Source organism: Cygnus atratus, chromosome 2 (assembly GCF_013377495.2).
Source record: "Cygnus atratus isolate AKBS03 ecotype Queensland, Australia chromosome 2, CAtr_DNAZoo_HiC_assembly, whole genome shotgun sequence".
Lineage (NCBI taxonomy): Eukaryota > Metazoa > Chordata > Aves > Anseriformes > Anatidae > Cygnus > Cygnus atratus.
Window position 1 is genome coordinate 106,647,208 of NC_066363.1, and position 23,936 is coordinate 106,671,143.

Sequence of the window (23,936 nt, forward strand, 5' to 3'; positions counted from 1 at the left end):
GAAGGGGCGAGCAGCGCGCACGCTCCCTCCCGGCCCCGCTCGAACTTTCTGGAAGCGGCGGCGGCGGCACGGGGCGGCAGGCTGCGGGATGACCCCCGGCTCGGCTCCGCTCCCCCACCCCCCCCCCACCCCCGGCCCGGTTCCCGGCGGGCGCGGCCCCCTCCTCCCGCCGCCCCCGCCCCTTCCCCGGGGGGGGGGTTCCGGCGGTGATGGCGCAGTGAGTTTTAACGGCCGGCGCTGCGCATGCGCGGCGGGACGCGGGCCGGCCCTGAGGGAAGGTGGGGGGGGTGCGCGCTGAGGGCCAGGCTGAGGCCGGCGGCACATAGAGGGGTGCGGAGCCAAGGCGGCGTCGGCCCTGTTAAAGACAGGGCGTCCCTCAGCGCTCCCCGTTAAAAAGGGGCTGGCATCTGCTCATTAAAATACACAGCGTGGCTTTAACGGCCTGTGTGTGCGTGTGGTTCTGGGCTCGGGGGGCTTCAGGCGGCACCCCCAGGCTGCTCCTGGGGGTGGGCTGCGGGTCCGAGCCCCGAGGGGGCAGCTGAACAAAGGCCTGCATCCGACAGGGCTCCTACTGCCCTGTTTTCACCTGTTACTGCGAATAAAGCGACAATTCCTCAGCGTTTACCAAGTCGGAAATGTGAATTGTTCCCAATTAAAGGATATTGGGAAAATGAAACATCTGCTTCGGTTCAAACAGAAATATTCTGACAATTATTTGTTTTGGTGGATGACTTAATATACAAACCTTGCTTGAATAATCAGTCCGTGGCGTTAGCAAGAAAAAAATGTTTCTGTGTTTAAAAAAAGAATTGAAAGTGCTGTGGTGTTCCCCTTTATAGAAACAAAGGCATTCCTCACACCCACCATCTTTAATGGTCAGACATGCTGGAATAAATAAGGCGGATAAAAAATGGGTGCTAACCTCTTTTCTGATCCATACGCTACAGATAATACCTTATTTTGATGAGGAGTAGCTCTTGAGTGGACAAGGTCCACCACAAATAGAGATTAGCATCACACATCTTGAATATTCGTGTGCTACGCATCATGTGCTTTAGGTAAATGCGTCTAATTTGCTTTCAAAAGTTAGTTGCAGAAATCACGGTACAGATCATTTGTTCTGCAAAGCAACTGCTGTCATTCTCATTTGACTCAATCAGCATACCTTGCGTGCTGTCAGCTGCCCAGGAGCAGGTGCGCAGACACCACAGTGAGCGCATGACGAAGGGAGCCGCGTTCACATCACCTTCCTTTATGTCCAGTCGATTCCAGAGGTCATCTCTTGAGGTAGCGAGCAGGTTGAAGAGGAGGCAGGCTATGGACCGCCTGCATGAGTAGGGAGAGAAGTATTTCCCAAGGCAGAGTATTTGTTCTTCTCACAGTGCTCAACAGGGCAGATGCTGATGATTCACCCTCTAACCATGACGGGCTGCAGGTGCAGTGCAGTGCTGTAATGCTGCGTTCCCATCCTTGTACATCAGCGCAAGCAGCATGCAGTTCCAGGATCTCCGTCTACATTGGTAGGTGTTCACAAACAGCAGCTGAGATAACAGGGAAACAATTTATATCTTCTGCAGCAGACGCTAAGATTTAATAATAACATCAGTAACTAAAGAAAATTCAGTTCCTTACGCCTCTAGGGAGAACTCCAGTTCGGACTCCTAAAAAGCAACACTTGACTGCTACCCCTATGTTAGCATCTTCCCCTTGTCTTCAGGAGTCCCTCCGTTTTTACACAGCACGGCTGCAAAGTTCCCTCGTAGCTGTTTTGTGCTGACTTATGTAGTACTTGCCTTGATCTGCCTTCGCTAGTGAAGCATCTCGTGCCATCAGCTGTGTGGGCTACACTGGTCTTAGTGAGATAAGAACACACAGCAGCTGGTTCAGCTCTGTCACTGCTGAACTTAATCTAGTAACTGAGTGACTGAAAATCTCAAACTGCAGGAAAAAAAAATCTAAAGATAGGGACTTCATTCCAAGAAGTTGCAAAATGTGACACTGGTGAAAGCACGCATGCAAACCTCGGGAAGGCAGCCATCAGGTCAGTCAGTGGGCCCACTGCATGCACCGTATGGACAGAACTGAATGTCAGTGCTGCTTCCTTTTTGACAGAGCTGTTGCAGATAACATTTTTCTAGCAGTTCCCAGAGGACATGGAAATCCTTTCCAACATCAAATGCATCATTGGGCATCTAGTGGAGTTTCCTATTACTCCTAACTTTATTGCATCTTTACCAAAGGAAAAAACCACCACCAGTTGGACAATGTTGATGTCCACGAGATGGACATCAAAACATTTTCTTTTAAGACAGAGCGAACTGGGGAGGGAGACTACTGGAACTAGGCAAACAAATCGTCCTGTCCACCTTTACGAATGGGAGGAGTCAGGCATTCCAGAGCTTTGTTTTTAGATACTTTTTTAAAGAAAAGTAGGAAACTAAGCAGGGCTAAAACTACCTTTCCCTTCAATCCAATTGTGCAGTCTACCAGTTTCACAGCTGCAAGCGAAAACATGAATAGTAATTGTCAGCACAGGATAGCTCCATACCACACAAAAACTTTGCAGTTCTCTTCAGTGTGTACTTTAAAAACACTTGCCTGCTTTCACAGTAGGCCTGCATTAAGGTAACCTTACTTGAACTGAAATACCACTTCATTATCGTTGAGCAAGGAGTTTAGCTACAGACTGGTACATAAAAATTGTCTCTTTGCATCAAGCTTTTCCTTATTTTATGTTACTGTGAAAGTACTGGAAGGACGCCTGGCCTGCTACAGGAGTGTAACCATTACAAACACTCCAGTAATGTTTTAGAAGTGCGTTCAGCAACTTTAATTTAAAGAATCTACAGCCTATGTACTGGTTTCTCAGATACAGCGTCCTGTATCAGTTGCACGCAAGATTTTTAATGCTTACTGAGTGAGCACTTATTTGTATTTATCAAATTTACTTTTCCATTTGTATGCAATTTCAATATTTTATAAGCTTAGTAATGTAGTGGGGATGTCAAGTCTTGCACACAAGTAATATACGCGTTACTACTGGTGTAACTACATCACAGCGCCTATGAAATGAAGGTAGGGCATGAACAGGCTACATGAGATTATGATTACGCAGGGAAAGCTGTAGACAAAATTTAACTCAGGAAAGGGAGAACAGCTTAGGGAAGTACTGTTAATCAGAATGTCAAAACAAAACAAATTGAATAAAGGATGCAGTATAAATAATGCAAATAAACTCCATCTATCACATTTGTAATAAGTATGTAGTTCCACAACGTATTTTAGAAGCAGCAGACAATTCCCATGATTTTTATATGGTCCCAGTGACTGACACATTCTTTCCTAACATTTTAAAGCAACTTTGAATATTATTTGTAATATTTTTATATTATAAAAATGCATCTCCCAGCTTTACAAGCACGTGCCAACTGTCAATAAGCAGTCACTTTATTATTTTTTTTTTAAAAGGAGAAATACCTCAATTTCACACTTTTTGATTTTCTTAGAATTAGCTGATACACAGGAGTAATATCAAAGAAGGGTCTGTGAATCATAGTTGGTTTCACATTTTACGCTTAGCCATGTATTAAAGTGTTCCGGTATACTCTAGCTCCCCTCCCCCCCCCAACTGCATACTTTGGCTGTGTTAAATAAATTTGTAGAGGAAGTGGTTTCTTGTTGCTCATTCTTTTAGTAGAGCATTACTACTACTTGTTTTTTTCTGTAACATGGCAAAAAGACAGTTTTCACGCTCTTCCTGAATGATAATAGGAAGAGACAGACACGAGAAGAATCACCAGATTTCTAAAGAACAAGAGGGCCTTTCCTGCTTTTGGTTTGTTTTGTTTAAATTGCAGTTAAAAGTAACGTGCAGTAAAGTTTTGAGAATCTGCTTTCACTTTGTTCCTTGGGCATTTGCCAAATTTGCAATTTAGTTAGTTTTGTTGCCTCTTTAAAGAACCTGTAATCAGAAATAGCTAAAAGAATTTTCAGTGAGAGATTAAAATTGCATCTGTTTATCTACCAATGATCATAAATAGACTCAGACACTTTACAGTCTACAGAATCACTTTTGTCCACTTTTTTTATAATCTGAATCATGATTAGGCTTTACTGTAGTTTAGATGACAGTAAGTAAGCTAAACACTCTAATTCCTATTGCTTTCCTTCATTTTAAAGTATTAAAACGTAAATCGTTTTACTGAGATTAAAGTTACTTTATTATTTTCAGACAGTTTAGCATATATTACAAAGATCTTTAGAGGCATCCTTAGAGGTCAGCTCGAACTCCAAAACCCGGTCCTTTCGGTGGTTCAGTCAGAGATGTAAGGCCACCAGCTGGCTCACAAGAAAAACGTCCACTCCTGAAAAACGACAGCAGATTTATTCATTGCTGGTACTGTTATAACCGATGTCTAATCACTGGATAGAAGACTCTAACAAAACTGCCTCAAGGCTGAAGCCACTTTTTTCATTCATTTATTCATCCTTCAGAAATGTGGGATGCTAGCCTTTAATTAAAAGGCTTTCAAATTCAAGTAACAACAAACAGCTTCGTAACTCAAATGCAAGATATAACCGCTAGGGTTTTTTATTCATTTATTTAAAGGTAGAACAAACAAAAGTGATGTTGATACCACCAATACTCAAGGCAGTATTCCAATTGCATCAGTCATGTTTTTGTTAGAGATGTATCCCTGCACTCAGAAACTCTAGCTTTTAACATTGTTCTCTTATCCTGAAAAAAATAGGAATAGATAACATACTCCCATCAAATGCTACTAATTAATTACACCGTTCACATACCCATTGGTGTATTTGGACTAACAAAGAACAATGGGAAATAACAGATGAGAAAAGTTCAGAAATAAGCGTTTCACAAACTTCTGATCTTTTTTTTTTGACAGAAATCCCCCCAAAACAGGTACTTGTTGATTTACATGAAATCAACATGTAAAAAACAGGTGATATCATTCACCTGTTAGATACTGAACCAAATCAGAATTATGTTTTCCCATTTCACAGTCCTGTAGTCAGTCATCAGGAAGATGAAATTTCTCTACTCGGTTCCTTCTGGCTTTGAATAACTAGAAAGGCACTGAATACATACCGTGCTGTTCAGCAAATTAACTAACACTGTTTAGCTGCATGTTGTGAACTCCTAGAGCTGTAATAGGAATTTAATTTCCTTTCTCGAAAGGAGAAGCCTTCGAGTAGTTGGACATTATCATGCAAATACAGCATACCTTGGGCCAGGTTTGGGAACTTTGCCAGCCTTTAGCTCATCGATTATATCTTCGATATCTTTGGGTGTCAAATCCTCCTAAAAAAAGAGTCAGCAATTGTGCAAATTACAATCATCAGATGAGTGGCTGTCTAAACGGGGATCTTAGCACATGTAATTTTGATCCTGTGATTAACGTACATGTACCGTTTTAAAGAATATGGAAATCTAAAAAGCCTAATGTAATCTTATTACTAACATTTCTAATTTACATATAGTTGCAGAAATGATGTTAAAGCTAACAGTGTTCACCCTGGTCATCAATCATGTAGGTTTGTGGTTTCAAATTCCTTAGTGCGTTAGTGAGCTGAATCTTTACCTTCCCACTATATGTATGCTGTTGCACAGACTACAGAATAGCGTCAGCTGAGACAGAAAAGTGGGTACAGTACAGGAGAACAATTCTTAACAAATAATAATTAAATCAGATTGTGATAGCATCACAAAATAGTTTTAAAATATGTTTTAGATGTTATTTAAAGGCTGGACTTATTCAATGAATGAATTCTTTGGTCTGATGACATCCAAGCGAGCCATAATTCAGAAGTCTGAAAGTTCAAAAATAGCGTTAAGCTAGACCATACTTTCCAACTGACTGTTTTAATGTGGTTTTAAAAGCTTACGAAGTACCTAGGTGATTGAAATTCCAGATTTATAGGCACGCCACTATCAAAAAAATGCATCAGCACAATGAAATGAAAAATACATGAATTCTGTATTATCTTGTTCCCTTTTCCTTACTAGGCCAAATGTTTTGCCTCTTGATACCATTCTTAAGTTTCCTTTCTCTTCCATAGGCTGCAGTATTTCCCTCAGGAAACTTTCAGAACTCATCAAGCAAGTTAAGACAGCATTACACTAGCAGTACTGTATATTTTACGTTAATAGCTACGCTAACTTAAAACTAATTCATAGTTACGGGTTTTCCAAATATACTGTCATGCCTCTGATTCCAGTTCTATACTGAAAAAAGAGAAGCCAAAAAAAAGGAAGTGACTGCATTGACACGAACTAGATTTTCAAAGCAGAATTCTCTTTTTTGTTTTTTAAAGAGTATTTCCATGTTCTCAGTCACAATCATGGCTACGGACAAAACTCAAGAATAACCAGAATGCGACAGTGGGTAACACCAACTTTTACAACTTCAGATAGAACTTCTGACTCTCATACAGTACTAAGATGCTGTATTTACATAAAATAGGAAGCGCAAAAGACAAGGCACTAATCCCCTTGACAATTATGATTTTAAAAAAAAAAAATCAGTCTTTAAGCTACAGCTAGTACCTTTTTGATTATAGTACAAGAACAAATTCTAGCAAAGGAAAAGAGCCTAGCACTGGGTTCAAAGAGGCACCCAGAACAAGGCGTGGCCATTGCTTCATTCCTCACAAATGCAGAGAAAGAAAGGAAAATTCTGGATGTGCTTTCCATCGCTCTTCATCATAGATCAAACCTGGAGTACACAAGAATTAAGCCTTGAGCCAAGGACTCAGCATTCTTCAGCAAAATCAATCACTTCCAGCTAATAAGTATTAGGAAGAGACTTCCTAAATAAAGTTGCAGGATTTCAGTTATTTCTATTTTTAAGCCAGAAAGTCAAAAATTACTGGCTTCTTGTAAAATTTTTTATATAGATAACAGATCGATGTTGTGAAGAGGACTGAAACTTCCCTTGTGGCACTCCCAAAGAGCGATTCAGAGGAGCTATGTAAACTCGGTTCAGCCTTTCCATTAGCACTTACCAGAACCAAGTAGCCCCTAAATGGGAAAAAGGGCACACTGGGTGCAAAAACAATGTTCTCCTGCTTAAGAAAATGAGGTACCAAAAATCTGGCAATCTGGCAAAAAAGTAGACGCCATGCCATCAGTTAGACATGAATTAACATTCAGTATAATTAGGTACACTGGTAACACATTAAATCTATACTAAAATATACACTACCAATGAGCTTCATGCTTCAAGATACTAAAAAAAAATAAAATAGCAACTGATAGCCCAAGTGACTATCAGTAGCAATTGGATGTTTTCAAGCATCATGGTTTATGAGTTTTAATCATCGCTTAGTGTTCTGTAATCTTCTCTCTCCACATCCCACTTAATGGCATTTTGGACTTCTGTTAAATTACCATTCTTGCAAACCCTTTAAAAATGTAACTGATTAAAAAGCGTTTCTTTGGGGGGGGGACGGGACACAATAGAAATAACATTTTACTCTATACCATCATGGCCTGATGCTTTTTGGACTTTCTCCACAGTGTCTATACAACCCCATGCTGTACATTTTCTTCTTCTTTTCCATTATGTACTCCTAAATGACAAAACCAGGCTGTTTGTGCTTCCAGATTATAAACTGTCTGCATTACTTCAAATGTCAAAGCACACCTCTGAAACAAAGCCCAGAGCAGAACACCTATTGAATGCACTTATTTAGGGGAGGTGGTTTAGTGCTACTGTATGGAAAGGCAAAACCTGGTAATTAAAGCAAGCTGACTTTTAGCAGATGATGCATCATCTTAACTTGCTCATTACATGAGAAAAGAAGAAACTGGGAACTACTGTAACCGCAAAAAGGCGATGATGCAGAGTTTAAAAAAAATTCCAAAGGAAAAATGCGTTCTTTCTCAATCTGAAAGCCACCTGTGAAACTGCTCATTCTACTGGATGGATATGCCAAAACACCACTTCCACGAGAATCTCCATCCATGATCTCATCATCTCCATATGAAAACAAGAGCATTTACAATGCGTGTTCTTACAGAGACCAGGACATCAATACATTATCGCACAGATGAAGTGTTTCAGGAAGAGGCCGAGAAAGTAAAATATGTTCTAAGTTACCCCTGCCAACTGCGATTTGAATAACCGACCAAAAATTCAGAGTCAGAAAGAACGAAGATACAGGTAGCTCAAAGAAATCTAGTTTCTTGAAAAGTAATACTTACATAATAGTTGTCATTTATTTGTACCATCGGTGCATTTACACAGGCACCTAGACACTCCACTTCAATCAGTGTGAAGAGTTTATCAGGTGTTGTTTCCCCAACTTTTATACCTTAAAAAAAATAAAGAATATTAGGTTCAGCAATGGCTGTGGATCAAGATTAATAAAGAATATTGTAATTACTCCATAATTTCCTCATTACTTGTATTTTGGCCATAAAAACATTTGTACAGTTAAATCCTCTTAAATGAGTCTAAGACTGTGAAGTTAGTCTTTGGATACATTTTGAAGACCTGATTTACACTTTTGATTTGTTGAAAAATAACCACAAAATGACAATTCTCAGAAAAGCTGTACTCGAGAATATTTTTAGGAATCAGTATAACGTAATAGAAAAATTTGGAAAATACAGCTCTCCTATGTTGATATTAAATGCGTTAATAATCAGTATTAAGTACTGAATCCCCAAATTAACCACGAGCCAAGCATTAACGGTGGTCCAAATTTGCAAACAGCTTCGAAGTTTCTACACGAGAGCTTATTTCCTGAACAACTCCATACACATGCTTAGCTTCCATGACGTGTTACTGCTCTAGTGATATAACCAAAAAAGATACAGACCTCCCCCAGAGGGCAGGTTAGCAAAAACAACATCTCAGAGTCTTAGCTTGCCAGAATATTCATTGGAAGGAAGAACGCCAAAATACAATCTTCCTCCATAGTTATTAGGGGCAAAAACCAGTAAAAGTTTAAGTAAAGCCTGTGTCTCAGTATGATCTACACAAACACCCTTAATTACAGGAAACAGTTGCTTTTCTTTTGACTTTGCAAACTAAGTTTCAATTAACATCAAGCCATCTTTGCAGCAACAAAACCAGGACAAGTTTAATCTAAAAATGCCTTTTCCAGACAATGGAACATGAGGGAAGCAAGATTATAAACAACTGGTCTGTAGCTCTTATCACAGTGGTTTTTCTGAAAGGTCAGCATAACGTGACTGCATAGAGTGGGAAAAGTTAGTTGTTGACCTTACCCTCTCTTCTCCTCATAACACAACAAGGAGAAAAGTAGAGAAAAAGTACACAAAAGTGGTGAGTTCTCCTTACATCTCATATGATGCAGAACTCTCAGCTGACTTTTCCCATGAGAAATTTGTAAATCACCTTATTTAAATAGAAAAAGCCTCACTAATAATTTCATATAGTGTATACCTTAAAAATCTTATTTTACATAAAAAAGTGGCATGACATTGAGTCCTCTCCTGTATATGGAATAGTGATTAATTCTCAATCCAAGAGTTGTATTAGAATAATTCATTTCCTGGCAAATTGCCTTTAAAATCACTTTAAGACCACTAAATGACACTCCTGACTTCTGTTCTACCATACTGAAATATTTGGACTTGGTATCCCTTATTTTCAAAGTTCTACAGTGACCTCACTCTAAATGAGAAGTATTTCTGCACTGTCTCCATCACATAAAGAATTTTACTTCCGTTAGAAAATAATCCATCATTAAACCAGGGAGAAAAAAAAAGGAAGTGTATTACAAATTTGTATCATACCAAGTTTCTTCTTAATGGCTTCTAAAATGCTATCAGAGTCTCGCAGCATGCAAGGCGTGGTAGTGCAGACCTGGATATGGTATTTCCCAACAGGCTTACGATTATACATGGTATAGAAGGTTGCTACTTCATACACTCTCATGGGAGGCATTTCTAAAATTTCAGCAACCTATAATAAGGGGGAAAAGAAGATACTATATTGAATTCTCACAGGGTACCAGTAAAGACATTTCAGAAGTCATCTCAATCAAGTCACCTGTCCTGTATCTGCAGTATGAGGCTTAGGTACTCCAGATAAATAGAAAGAAGGGGATGGATTTCAAAGCGTAACTATTGAAGTGCTAAGAAAAAACACCCGAGTTACTCTGACTGGAGCTGACCTTGTTTGAGCACAAACTCCACTAAGCCAAGAAGTAGCACAGTGAGAAGCTGCAGTCAATCCTCCTCCAGCATCATATGCAAGCTAGTTTCAAGAAGTCGGCTGGGTTCCAGCATTCATTATTAGCTCCAGCTCATACTATGCTTGCACTCTTGCTGCATGAATGAACAAACTTGTACGAATCCGCCCACGCTAACCCACTTCAGCCTTCTGGCAAAGGGAGCAACCCAGGCTGGTGCTACGCTCACCTCATTCAGTTACAGCAGGCTTTCTCGGGTCCTGTAACATACCAGGGCTGGCCCTAAAACCACCACTGCTACACCCGCAGATTGGCATCCCAGCTAATACATACAGCGACGCACAATCTCCGTGCAGTCAGTTCTGGTGGAAGTATCCCTGACCTCACTAACCTGGAACCCTGGCACACTGCTCAGAGGTTGAGAACTGACGGCTTCCAGAAGCGTGGCTGTTCTCTATTCCAGTACCTATAGCAGGCAAATAGCAAGCCACAGGAAATATTTGCTTGCTTAAAAACCTTAAGGTCATTTAAAACATATCACTTTCAAAGTAAACAAACATAAAAAGACTTTTCCCGTTCGGTGTTAACGGAGGCTTTGTCCTACATCGTAGGAAACAGCAAATGATGTCTGCCAGTGTTCCTAAGCATGCGCTTTACTCATACTCAGTAACTTCTGTAATCCTCACAATCCTCTTTTAGTTTATCTTGATTGAACTTGAAACTCTTCACTTTAAAACTGATACGCCAGCTTGCAAGACAAAACGTGAGATTCATTTGTATGAATAGAAAAACTGAGGTGCAAATTTCTTGGTATTTGATTTCTGTCATGCAACCTATCACTTTGGAGCAGTGTAGCTGCTTACTTATTTTGAAACACTTTAATAAGTAACTTGATAAGAAACCAGTCTTAAGGACACTTGCTATGAGGCGTTACGAAATACTCATTATACCCACTACACCACCACATGCCTTGTGGAAATCTTTACAGGCCCGGAGATTAAGTACGATCCTGGCCATGTGCGTAGTGCCACTGATGTACAGGAGAAGAGAAAAACATCATTTTTCTCTCCCCCAAATTAAGCAGCGAACAAAGTCTTTCAAGTTTACTCCTACTTCCAGGATGATTCTGGGAAGAGCCTGTCTAAGGCCCACGTTCGTCTTTGTTTTGTTCAGTCTGCAGTTGCTAGCAGTGAGTTAACATTACACAGAGGCAAGTTTCCTGCATTAGTTCCCCCCCCCCCCCCTTTTTTTTTAAATGTAGTCTCATAGTGAATACTCACAGTTCTGTGCCACATGTAAATTCCTGCATTAGTACGCTTTGGTAAAAGTGCTAACATTGTACTATTAAGAGTTAGTTTTAAAAAATTATGCTTGCAAAATAATTTAGCACTAAATACCTTGTTCATAGCTGATATGGGCAACCATCCATGCTGTCTTTGAGCCAGATCTAGTATTGCCATGACAGCTGCAGACTTGTGTCCCTCTGGGTAATTGTTTATGATTGCTTCTATTCGCTTTTTAAAGGAAAAAGATGAAAAAGAAATCAATACTGAGCTAAAGACAAAGTTTGCATGTTTATGGTGTGGTTTTGTTTTGGTTTTTTTTTTGTCTGCATACCTTTTTGTTTTCAGGTGTGAAATCAAAGGGAGTATCTGGATTATTTTCAGGACTATCCCTGTGCTTCAAGAAAAGTAAAAGAAATAATAGGGTTGTCAGGGAATTATTCATGACAGATTTACTGTTGTAAAATATTTTATTAGATAGTTACAGTTGAGTTACTTGAATAAAACTGACTTGATATATTCCAGATAAAAATTTCATAGTACTCACTCGTAAATGACTAACCATCTCTGAGAAAGTAATAAAAATGTTGATAATTATTTCATCACTCTTAAAAAATGACAACTTATTCCTGTTATTTCCTATTCAAGTAATTATTTCTTCAAGAATTTGGTATTATTTACAAAATAGACACTTGTAACAGTTGATACAATTTGGCAATTATGGTCAAACTCATCGCAAGTAGATGAAGAGTCCTCCAGTTAATACCTTAACAAACAACAAAAGACTAAAACAATAGCCCATTTTTTTGTTTTCCCATGGGACCTTAACCGTAAAAACTTTAAAAACTTATCAAGAAGCTTTCTATATAAATATTTGCATGTTCAAACATACATTATTGACCAATTTTTACATTTCATAAGTTTTAAAACATTTCACGTACAATTCTGAATCAGCACAGAATAAGCAGAATTTCCAAATTCCTATTTCCAAAATAAGGTATTTTATCATAATATTTCTAACGCGGTCTTCTTGGAAAACATCACATTGAAATTAGTTCCAATTTTTATTTTCAGAAAATACAAATTTGGAAGTCTTGAAGAAAGTGATTTTTACTGTAACAAAATTTTAGATCTGATAAAAGCCCTTACCCCCTAGAAAAGCTTGCTGTGCAAAACTTTCAGTTATCTCAGAGTAGCTCATTATGACGTACTCATAGCAAAAAGCTTGGACTCAAACTCAGCTATTTTCAAACTGAGAACGTTTCAAATTAAATTGAAAGAGTGCAGAAAAATTCAAGCTATACTCAACAGATCTAAAAGTCATCCACAACCAATAATTAAAGCTTTTAAGGAAGCACATTTAGAAGGAAGAAACCTACTCCGCTGACTTTCACTTTAATCATCCTCTCAAACAACCTAGGATGATTTTACAGTTTCCACGCTACCTTTTAAGGCCAGGCTGGATGAGGCTTTCAGCACCCTGGTCTGGTGGGAGGTGTCCCCGCCCACGGCAGGGAGGCTGGAACCAGGTGATTTTTAAGGTCCCTTCCAACCCAAGCCATTCTGTGCCACCTTCTTATAAAGCAGTGAAGGATTTCATGAAAAGATCTAACATGGCAAGTCACTAACGTTGTGAAAGACTGTTGTCAGTGCACAACTTAAAATGTGTATGATTCACGGCTATTCCTGGGTTTCGAAATTTTAATACAGAAATACCGAAAGGTCAAACAACTCCTAATTACAGCTGGCGTCCTAGTGAGAGATTCCCTTTGCTTATCCCATCTGTATGCTGGAACAGGCAGTACTACTACCACTGTCAGTTTGAGGGCAGGAATATCCCTTTCCCAGTTCCAAGCCTAAAAAAAAACCTACGATCAATACGTACTTCTCTACCTCTACAATCAATACGTACTTCTCCACCTAGGATGACTTTCCCTTTAATAACAGGGATTACAGAATGGTAACTGATTTGCTCTGAACACACTGATCTTTTAGCAAGTATGAATGTGTTATTTGTACTGTCTAGAACATAAAACAGCTTTCACGAACAGAGTTGCCTCTATTTTAGACTGACCCTTCCCAAGAAAGGATTTCACTCATCGTATGTATTGTTGGAGATGGTTTTCTACCAAAATCAATGGAAGTTCTTAAAAAGAGGCTGTTGAAGGAAAAAAGAAGTGATTGGAAATACCCTGCAAGTTTTAATTTCTTTCCCTTACAGATCTGCTGTAGGACATAGCTGCACTGATAATCCATGATTCATGGTAAGTATTTCCATAACTTAACTTTTCCTTCTCAAATCTGCATGCCTGTTTTATTTCAGGCTGCTATTTTGCCTTCCACTGTTACTTGCGCTAGTTATGTTTGTACTTGATCTCAATTTCTTTTGCAAATAACTTTATCTTATTGCATTATTAAAACCCCTCTCTGCATCTAGAACAGCTGTTACTTCCAGCGTATCATCTCTAAAATATCCTTAAATACCCTACATGCAAGTATGAACAATAAAAACTTTATAAAAGAACAAATACTCCATTATCAAAACAAACAAAAAACCACCCCACAAACAATTTCCTATGCTCTTCTAGCAAAAGTTCTGTTGGGGAACAAAAATAAAAGGACTTAACGATGCTATTCAATAAAACAGCTAAAAATCACAAGAAGCTAAGGAAAGCTCACAGCTTTTCTTTTCTAGCTCCCTTTTGCTATTTTCATTCTCCTCACTCCAGCAAACCATTTAAACAGTAACATAATTCCTGCAAAATGCCTGGAGAATTTACAAAGCTATCTACCTTCATCTACCTGACACTGCCATTCATTAGCGTGTCAAAGACGCCCTTTGCCTGTCTTCACCGATCTCAAACTACTCTTGAAGTTTCCCAACTCGTCAGCCTACACTCATGTTTCCTGTATTCCTTGAGTATCAGCTCTCACTCCATAAATCACCAGTGCCTGTTCAGGTTGCTGGAAAACTACACGAAGCATGTACTGTAATCCCATTAGCCTCATCCAACAGGAAAGCTGTGAAGACAGCTGCAGCTGCAAAAAAAAAAAAAAAAAAAGCCCGTCCAAAAACGCTGAGCACCTGCTTCCAACAAAATGGTCAATTCTCTAGTAAAGTGCTGATTTCCACCAAATGGTGGAAAAATGCCAAATTATTCAGCTGTTGGACTAAAGTCTAGATAAAGCACTGAGTGGAGCAGAATGGGACAGAAGACACGTCTCGGAAATGCGTCAGGTTCTCTTCACAGGTAGACACACAGCACACCTGCTTTAGGTGTTTAAATATTGAGTGCTTTTTTACTTATGCAATCACTATTGCCGTTTACAGGTATTACAATAATGCCCAATGGCCTCAATCAGGAATTGCTATTCAACTTATTGTACATCATGGCACATGAACCAGAACTGCATTTTTCAACTGCTAGCAAACGGGGCTAGACCCGCACCTATGGTTAATTCTGTGGCAAATTGAAGAAGTCAAGAAACCGGGCCCACAAAAAGTGTCACAAGCTTCAATTACAAGTTAAATTCACTACAGTAAGAAAAGGAAACAAGAACTGTTTTGTAATGAAATAAGTTTAAACAAAATCTCACCTGTAATCACACACAAATGCTAATACCACCGTTACAGGAGTTTTCATTACATAAAGAAATAAAGGATACCAAAACAAAGCCTTTTGATACTCTTATTGCAACTCTAGTAAAAAGGTTTCCACTAGGCTTCTGTAGCAAAATCCTGCACAACAAAAACTTCAGGCAGATTTCAAAAATCACATCCCAAACTCTTGTTACACATCCCTTTTCCAGTAGGGTAAATTACTTACCACAAATAAGGCTCCTCCACTGGAATTGCATGCTGGTGTTCTATGCAAGTTGCGGACTTGTCTTATCTACAAACAAAATAAAGTAGTCTATAATAATTACATATTAATAGTCTATAATTTGTATAACTGCTTTCAGAATTAGCTTAATTTATTTTCTAATTGTAAACTATTAATTCTTTTGTCATCACTAAATTTAAATTGTGTCGAGAAAAATACAAAGAGCTCTAGCATACTATTAGGAGAGCGCAGGTACACTGTCCAAAATGGTCAAGGTATGTTAAGGGGAGTTAAAGGATTTAACTTCAGACTGGTAATGTCCTTCCACAGCTTAAAAATCCCTTGAGTACAAATCCTCATCAAATATTTCACCAAGAATTCTTCAGTGTGTTACTTTATATCATATGTGCTTCCCAAAGTTTGCCAAGGGTACCATTTCTACTGAGGTTCTTCTCATTTAGGTGTTCCTTCAGCTTTTAGCTAACTGAACAGCGTGACAAAACAACAAAAAGTGAAGCACCTGAAATACCAAGAGATCACAGATCTGTATGCAAGCTGTTTTCAGCTATTTTCTATAGTCTCTCGCTAGATCAGTCATGCTAAAACAGATCTAGAATGCTAGATTCTGGCCAGTATTATTAAAGTCATCTTATGATATTATCTTGTCACAAGCAAACGTTTTGTAACAAATTTCATCTTGTATCAATATTAGATTATATTTATATTGAATTCTAGACCAATTTTGAGAGTTCTTAAAGTAGGAGAAAGATTAAAAAAAAAGCCCTCTGTAGCTGTTCGTGTTACTGTATAAAATTTGTTGGATCTCAAGAGGGTCAGCAACAAACAAGCAAAAATAGAGGCATGGGGTCAGAGCTGGGATCGAAACCTAGCTACCAGGCAACTACAGGCCCTGCTCATCTGTAAAAGCAGCCTAAACAGCTCAGCCTCTTCCGCAGATCACACAGTTTCACCTGCTGTTTGATAACTGCAGCCTTTCCCTGCAAGACAAAGCCCTGCCCAGAAGCACTGGGTTTAGCGTGGTGTGTGAGGGATATTACGTAGCAGTATTTCCTCCCTCCCTGCTTCTGGCTCACCTGAGAGCAGCAGCCAGGAAAGCAATGGTTTTTCCTGCTGCTCTATATCAGAAGCCCAAATAACCTCTGGGACATGGGAATAACTCCTTGCCCTGCCTGCCACCTCCTGCAGGCCACCCTGAGCTTTTTATCTCTATAAACTGACACGAAGCATCTCAAGATAACTGCAACCGGCATGCCAGTCTCTCGCTGAATGTGACAACACGTAAAATTCAGGCAAAAGACTCGAAGTGCAAGCAGGGCACATGAGTTCAGCAGAAATCCTGCAGACAATAGCATAAACCCTACTAAATCCTAAGCAAGTTTAGCACACGCATGTACAGTTCTGGCCGTGAAGGAACAGCACTGTAAGCCTCGGGTGTCCAACTTTAAGGGGCAGCCTGCTTGCAGTGGAAGCGCTCTGACCCTTTGCTTTAAGGACACCGCTCTGCTTTCCAGAGCCCGGCCCCGGGCTCCAGGCCTAGGCAGGCTAACCTCTGGGCCTGGAGGATTTCAGTCAGCGCAACTGGCCTCGGCATCGAAAACCAGCGCCAGCAGCCTGCCCCCAGCCCTCACACAGGACAGCACCCCACGACCCCACAACAAGCCGCCGGCCGCTACAAGGCGGCGGGGACGACCCCGTGAGGGGGCGATACCCTTCCCCGGGCAACCCCCGAGCCTCCCCCGACGGACCAGGCCGCCCCACCGCTCCCCAAAAGCCCCGTGTGGCGCAGAGCCTCCCCCCAGCACGCCGCCCCCTTACCGAGCGCGCGGCCGCGGCCCGCAGGGGAGCGCAGAGGAACATGGCGGCGGCCGGCCCGGCGCCCCCTCCCCCCCGTCCCTCTCCTTGAGGCCTGCGCTCGCCCTCGGCGCTGCCACAGCGGGACCGCCCCGCGCATGCGCGCGGCCGCGCGCCCCGCCTGAGGAGAGGGAGCCGTCCCTCACAGGCCTGAGGGGGGAGGAAGGAAAAAAAAAAAAAGGAGAAATAAAAGGAAAAATGAGGAGTGTTCTCCCTCCAGGCTGTCTCTACTGTAAATTGTGAATTCGTGGCTGCTTGGATGTGAAAAGTTTGTGTCAAATAAGCGAAGCACAACATCTATATGAGAATGCTCTGTGAATTGCAACCTTTTGTGGCACGCACCACTGTGAATAGAAAAAAATCCATTTGAAAACAAGTTTAGAAAAAATCCCTTCAAAAACAAGCATAGATAAAATAATAATAAAATAATAAATAAAACTGGAGATACATGCAGGAACTGGTGATGTTTTTTGGTGTTATATTTTTTCCTCCTCATCTCTCTACCCAGCTTGGTTGATCAGGATATGTAATGTTAGGACTGTTTTGCATCTATGTTTTGACATCGCTTGCTCAGAAAAAATCACGACTAAGCATTTCATTGTCTTCTCGGCCTTCGATAAACATTTTCGTTTCACGGTATAATACAGTACACATTGCTGGAACTGAAAAAAATGTAAGCAATTGATTCTTTCTTGGGTGCAACAGAAACATTGGTCACAGTTCCATCGTTGTGAAGAACCTGTATTGTTCAGATCCTCATGTGAGCAATGCAAATTCATCTTTTTCACTCCAAAATAAATTTATGTTTTTCAAATAATAACTAAGAAGAAAGGATGAGGACTCAGCGTTGCAGATTTGCCAAGCACCAGCCAATGTTCCAGCATCTCTTACCATATTCTCCTTCCCTCTGAGGAGAGAACTCCCCTGCACTCCCCCATACTGTGGCACTCAGTGATATGGTGCCCAGTGAAAATCGATCCACATATATTTTACATAAATTCATTATTTGCAGAAATTGTGGTGATCTCTAGCTAACATTATGAGTACAAAGTACTCTCAATTCATTCTTTACAGCTTTTTTCCTTCATCCAAAATGTTAATTAACTTGTTTTTCATGTCCTTATTGATGTAGGAAGATCTTTTTATAGTTCATATAAGCATTCAAAAGGCGGGATGAACTACACTAGAGCAAACTGAATTTTATTAAAAACATTTAATGGTTACATTATGAATTTATATGGATAAAAGACCCACTGGGACACGAGGTTGGCACAAAAGGCCAGGGCAGACAGAACCGCAGTGGTTCTGCCTGTGCGGTTGGACCTGGAGAGCTCCTCTAAAGAAACCTTTACGTAGGCAAAGTGAGACCAGAGCCCCAATGCACCTCAACAGATAGTTCCATAGAAAGCCAAAGACACTAAACAAAATGGTACATATTTGAACAATTTGAGATGCTTAGTTTATTGCTCTTTCAGCTAATTGCATATATACGTACAGACATATACATATATATGTATATATTTGACAACTGTTAATATAATTAATGTTCTTTTAACAGAATACTTTTCATTTGCACAAATCAGCTAGCTGTCTAGTGAGATTACTGCCTTTTACATTTGGGTTTACTGTAGTCAGTGGTTGTCTTCCTGCTCCTTATTCTTCATTTCCTCAACGTTGAGAGCTACTATCAGTATTTGTAATTTAAGTGCTATACTAGTAGTTGATATTTTCTTTCATTTGTTTTCACTAATTACATAGTCACTTATAAACCCCATTTTTGTAGTCATCTATTATCCTGAGGTAATTCTTCAAACACCTAAAAGACAGCCTAAAAGAGAGAAAGTATAATGGTGCAGCGATGTTAAGGAATAGACCGCAGATCCTGTTGCTAAGCCAAAATTTATATCCTGTTGAGAGTCTGCCCTAGGCATACAGTCTAAGAATAGCAAAGACCTTGGATAATTAGACCCAGGGACAGTTCCTGTGCAGATAAATTTATAAACATTTACTTGTACAATATAAAATATAAAATATATAATCATAGTAATTGGTTAATTATATGAGTTAACCCAATATGCATTTTTCAGTAGGACTTCATGAATGTGTAAATAGACAAGAAACAAAAGCATTTGGAAGTATTTGTAATTTAAACTCAGTCTATTTATCAGATGGCAATACTAAAAAAATAAATTGGAAACAGCATGACCTTGAATGGGAGTCCGGTATCTGCCGCGATCTGCAGACTTGCCTGTTGGCTTTGTGCATCCAGCCTCCTCACGCACTGAAGTGAGGTGCCAAAGCACTGTCTGCTCAGGACCTGATGCATCACAGAATCACAAAATCATTAAGGTTGGAAAAGACCTTCAAGATCATCTGGTCCAACCATCACCCTACCACCAATGTCACCCACTAAACCAGGTCCCCAAGCACCACGTCCAACCTTTCCTTGAACACCCCCAGGGACAGTGACTCTACCACCTCCCTGGGCAACCCATTCCCATGCCTGACTGCTCTTTCTGAGAAGAAATGTCTCCTCATTTCCAACCTGAACCTCCCGTGGCGCAACTTGAGGCCATCTCATCTAGTCTTATCGCTAGTTACCTGTGAGAAGAGGCCGACCCCCAGCTCTCCACAACTTACATCACAGAGCACATGCATATAACTACTCAGATGTAAGTGATACGTAAGAGGGTTTTTATGGACCAGAAATAAGTTAGACGACTCCTTTTGCAGTGTGAGCTGCCAATAAGGGAAGCTGCATAAAGGGAAACAAGACTCCCTGTGTTGACACTTTTGATAAGGGTCAGGAAATTCAGCAAATTCAGTACTCGTGCCTGTGTCTCCAGTAGGGTAGGTGTGCACGGACTGGTCAGAAATGGCCACACCGTCCCTTTCTGTAACCTCACACACTGTCCCTAGCAGCCTTGCAAGCTCTGATTGCATGGACTGTTAGAGAAGAGATGGAGAATGCTACCATTTGCTGCAAATATAAGCTAGAGGATTATTCTTGCAATCAAATAATTATTTACTGTGTCATTGAATTTCTTTATTAGTATGCATTACGCCAAATAATTGCCTTCAGGCTTTTGTTTTAAATGGAAACATACTAGGGATATTTAATGACTGTCACACTACTCTGCATCTTGAAATATAAAAATAAACAAATCAGCTTTAATTAAGGTTCCATCCATTATTCATGTAAAGGCTTTCGCTGTAAATTTTCTGACATTCAAAAGTAGTACTTCCAGACATAGCAGTAGAAGCAGTATTAACCAATCTTCTTTGTAAATATTACGTTTTAATTATTTTGTGATACATGCTCTAAAATTAAGTAATATTAATAATAAGCAATTTGCAGTATAGGGACTGTTAATGTTGGCAAGTCATTTGAAGAGATTCTTCTGAAAACAGGTCATCTGGAGAGAACATAAATACCGTCAAATGGTATCACAGACTTCCTATCATGTTGAAAAATCATCTCTGCTGTCAGCTGTGTAAAAGAAAGAAAAGAAAAAAAGGATTATTAAGACCTTTCTGAAACCTCAGCATTACACACTGGTATGTTTGTGTTTGACCAGTACAGTGATCTATTTTATGAAGTGTGAAAACACAGGGGGCAAACAGAGGAGATGACGTTCCATAGTGGAGACCTACAGACATCGGAACACAAACCATTCTCAGCTGCAACCTCCACATTGCAACACTGTGCAAAAGCCTGGTTTATTTGTCAAGCAGTGTTTCAGCTATCCTTGTGATAGGTTAGATTTAATTCATCAATAATTTATAGGCACTACAGAGCAAAATTAGTGTAACATACAATCTGAGACCTTTTTCTGAAAGCAAAATTGAAGCAAAGCAGATCTGCCTGGTCATCTATGCACTCACATCAGAACTTTAAACATTAGAATGAGTAATTGTAAGCATCCTAGAAGGGGCTCTTCCAACAGAAGATGATTGTATGGATAGTGTAGAGGTTTTACATGGAACTGACTCAGTAAAACAGTTTTCTTCACAGAAACAGCTGCAGAAGGATTGAGAATGGAAAGAAAATGAGAAGGAATGTGAAACATAAAAAGAAAAAAGCCAAATAAACAAACAACAACAACAACAACAAATGGCAAAGGAATTGCTCAGCCACAGCACTGAATGACAATTATGAACCAAACTGGAAGTGAACAGTAGGAAATATAGGGGGAGGCTGTCTGGGATGATAATAATCCTTACTATAACAGAGAAACCTGGAAGGTGTGGTAGGTATTACAGCATCTGAAAAGACACTTCTAAAGAAGGGACACAACACTGCCACAGGTAGCTGGCCTGTGCTGGTGGAAAGTGGTGTAGTTCCACTCAAGGAGAAAGAACTAAAGTGATTTTCCTCGTCTGAGGACCTGGCTCACTGTTTTTTAAGATATGAGCTTTCACAGCCCATTATGTACAACAAATATATTTCAGTTCTTTTGTTCAAGATCACTTTGCTTACATGGCTAAATTTGCATCTTTCTGCTACAGTTCCCGTGGAGCAAATGGTATCAGTACCAGTAAATGATGGAGAAAGATGATGAAAACCAGCTCAAACAGTATTGTGTACCTAATGTGAGTAAAATGCTTGTAAGGTGGACATCCTTTTTACAGTACCCACTGAAGGAATAGGAGGAAGCTTTGCATTAGCTGTGGAGACATCAACTCAGTGAAATATTGATATGTGGTTTTAGCCAGTTACTTTTTCTTATATCGTAAAATTTGGGATGTATTTAAATATAAAAGTCATAAAATATGTGCTTAAATTCAAAGTGGACTTCTTGTCATTTCTTATTTTCTTAGTCTGTTCTGTATACAGATGGCATTTTGTATGATTAGCAGCAACACATGATATGTTTTATCTTTACAGTGGACTTTTTATGATACTGCACTATATTCAACATGCCTACACATTGCTGATGTTCCCAGATGTTGTTTTAGTGTTACTGGGGTCTCATGAGCAAGCTCACAGTGTAGTTGGAAACATTCTTCCACTGGTAAAATAATGATTCAAGATATTTTAATGGTGTTTACTATTTGCACAAAGGCTTTGTGCAATCTTGTATGTCCCTTGGTTAGTTTTATGCTTTCTGCAGATTGCAAACGCAGCTGTTTCAATAGGCTGTAGCAGTTTAAATATGACCTTCATGTGGAAATACATTTCATATTTTGTATGCAAGTGGAAATGTACTTAAAGTTTAAAAAGAATCTTAATTTGAACTTTGTTTCTTTATTTTTACTACTCACATTATTTAGAAATATGTAACAATCACGGAAATGTGCCCATACAGTTATTTGTCCTGGGAATGAAGTAATCCTAGCTGATATATGATTAAGACTTTGTTATCCAAAGATGAAGACCTTTTTTAGAATGTGATTAGGAATTACTATCTTTATTTAACAGATAGGAAAATGTGAGGCAAATGTGTACTGGCCACTGGTCAGTCACAAGAAGTCCACTGATTTATAAGCCGGTGTCCATGGGCCATGCTTTTAGCATAGTCTGAGAGAGATTCCTGGGCTGCAGCGTTGGAAGGACACTGGGAACAACTTCTTCTCAATTAAGCTATTAATAGCTTAATTTGGATGAGGAGGTGAATGTGTTCACACCTAGTGTTAGACACTTACATGCCCAGGCTAGGAACTTGCACTCCTGCAGTTAGCTGAATCTCTCCTGACTACACGGAGAGCATGAAGAGCTTCTTTCCTAGGTCAGTCTCCCAAGTCGGGTACCAAAAGCTGTAACGAAGACCACCCTCCAAATAGTCTACACAATTTAATCTTACACCTCACATTGCGTCTGTATTCAGGTTAAATATTAATTTAAGCTTAAGTATGTTTTGATATGTAAATAAATACATTGCTTTAAGAGACGCTGCTTTTCTCTTCAGCAAGGCTGTGAAAAGCTGGCATGACTTCCATTGGCATCTCATGACTTTCTCATGTTAATCATCTGTGAAGTTCAAACACCATTCAAAAAAGGGACGAACATCTTTGAGCAGCAGCTTTGAACTTTCTTTATTCAAAAGGGCAGCTAGAACTATAATTAGGTGCAGCTAGTTTTCATTATTCAGCTCATTTATTATTTATTTATGTCTTCCTCCCACAGTGCCTGTGAGCCTCACAGCTTGTGCTGGCAGGGATGGGAGCCTGAATGTAGCTCCACTTGTTTCCAAGCTCCAGGTAATGCAGCAGTCACTGTGGCATGCCCCTGGATTCGTGAGCTGGGAGCAGGGTGCTGACCAAATGCAGGTGATGTTGCAGCCTCTAGCATCCCAACCTAAAAATCCATGAACACATTCTCTGCCTTCTAGGCAAGCAGAGATGAGCTCCTGCGTTCACAGTTACTACCTCAACGTATTATAATTCTTGTCACTGCCTCACTGCAGTCTCTCCCTACCTCATGCTGGCTAATTTTTTTTTTTTGACATTTTGCGTGTTGCTTTATTACCAAGTTCTGCAGGTCCTCTGGGGGGTTGGAGGAAGAGAGCTATAATTTTTAATGGAGATAAAAGCAGGAAGGACATCATGGGATGGATTTTTGTCTGTTTTCTTGTAAGCTCCTGATGGTCAGTATTAAGTTGTTTTTTTTTTTTCACAAAGGTCATGCATGACCAAAATGGTGACAGCTTTAGTAACAAGTTGCTTTGCCTTGCCATACTCTTCAAGAACAAGATTCTTCTTTTCTGCAATACACAGCTTTCATCTTTCTCGAATTCCTTCCTCCTTGAATCCTTATCTGTGAAGGACT

At 39.9% G+C, this 23,936-nt stretch overlaps 2 protein-coding genes and 2 long non-coding RNA genes across 4 annotated transcripts in view; 1 reads left to right on the forward strand and 3 right to left on the reverse strand.

Moving 5' to 3' along the window:
* The window catches only part of ANKRD12 (ankyrin repeat domain 12), a 66,620-nt gene extending 65,115 nt beyond the window's left edge, over window positions 1-1,505 (reverse strand). The window contains exon 1 of the mRNA XM_035564120.2: window positions 1,166-1,505. The gene's annotated coding sequence lies outside the window, so the exon portion shown is untranslated. The remainder of the gene's footprint in view (window positions 1-1,165) is intronic.
* LOC118256817 (uncharacterized) lies at window positions 178-15,252 on the forward strand. The gene is made up of 3 exons (XR_004781360.2): window positions 178-217; window positions 13,693-13,735; window positions 14,803-15,252. It is a non-coding gene; the product is annotated as an uncharacterized LOC118256817 (long non-coding RNA).
* Window positions 4,197-17,279, reverse strand: NDUFV2 (NADH:ubiquinone oxidoreductase core subunit V2). The gene is made up of 8 exons (XM_035564127.2): window positions 17,132-17,279; window positions 15,299-15,364; window positions 11,806-11,868; window positions 11,586-11,702; window positions 9,791-9,959; window positions 8,228-8,337; window positions 5,247-5,323; window positions 4,197-4,364 (listed from the first exon to the last, which is right to left on the reverse strand). Exons 1-8 carry the CDS (start codon window positions 17,171-17,173, stop codon window positions 4,271-4,273), a joined length of 738 nt encoding a protein of 245 aa, XP_035420020.1. The 5' UTR covers window positions 17,174-17,279; the 3' UTR covers window positions 4,197-4,270.
* A 3,161-nt stretch (window positions 17,280-20,440) lies between these two features.
* The window catches only part of LOC118256845 (uncharacterized), a 44,216-nt gene continuing 40,720 nt past the window's right edge, over window positions 20,441-23,936 (reverse strand). Inside the window, exon 3 of the long non-coding RNA XR_004781367.2 lies at window positions 20,441-20,657. This is a non-coding gene — a long non-coding RNA (uncharacterized LOC118256845). The remainder of the gene's footprint in view (window positions 20,658-23,936) is intronic.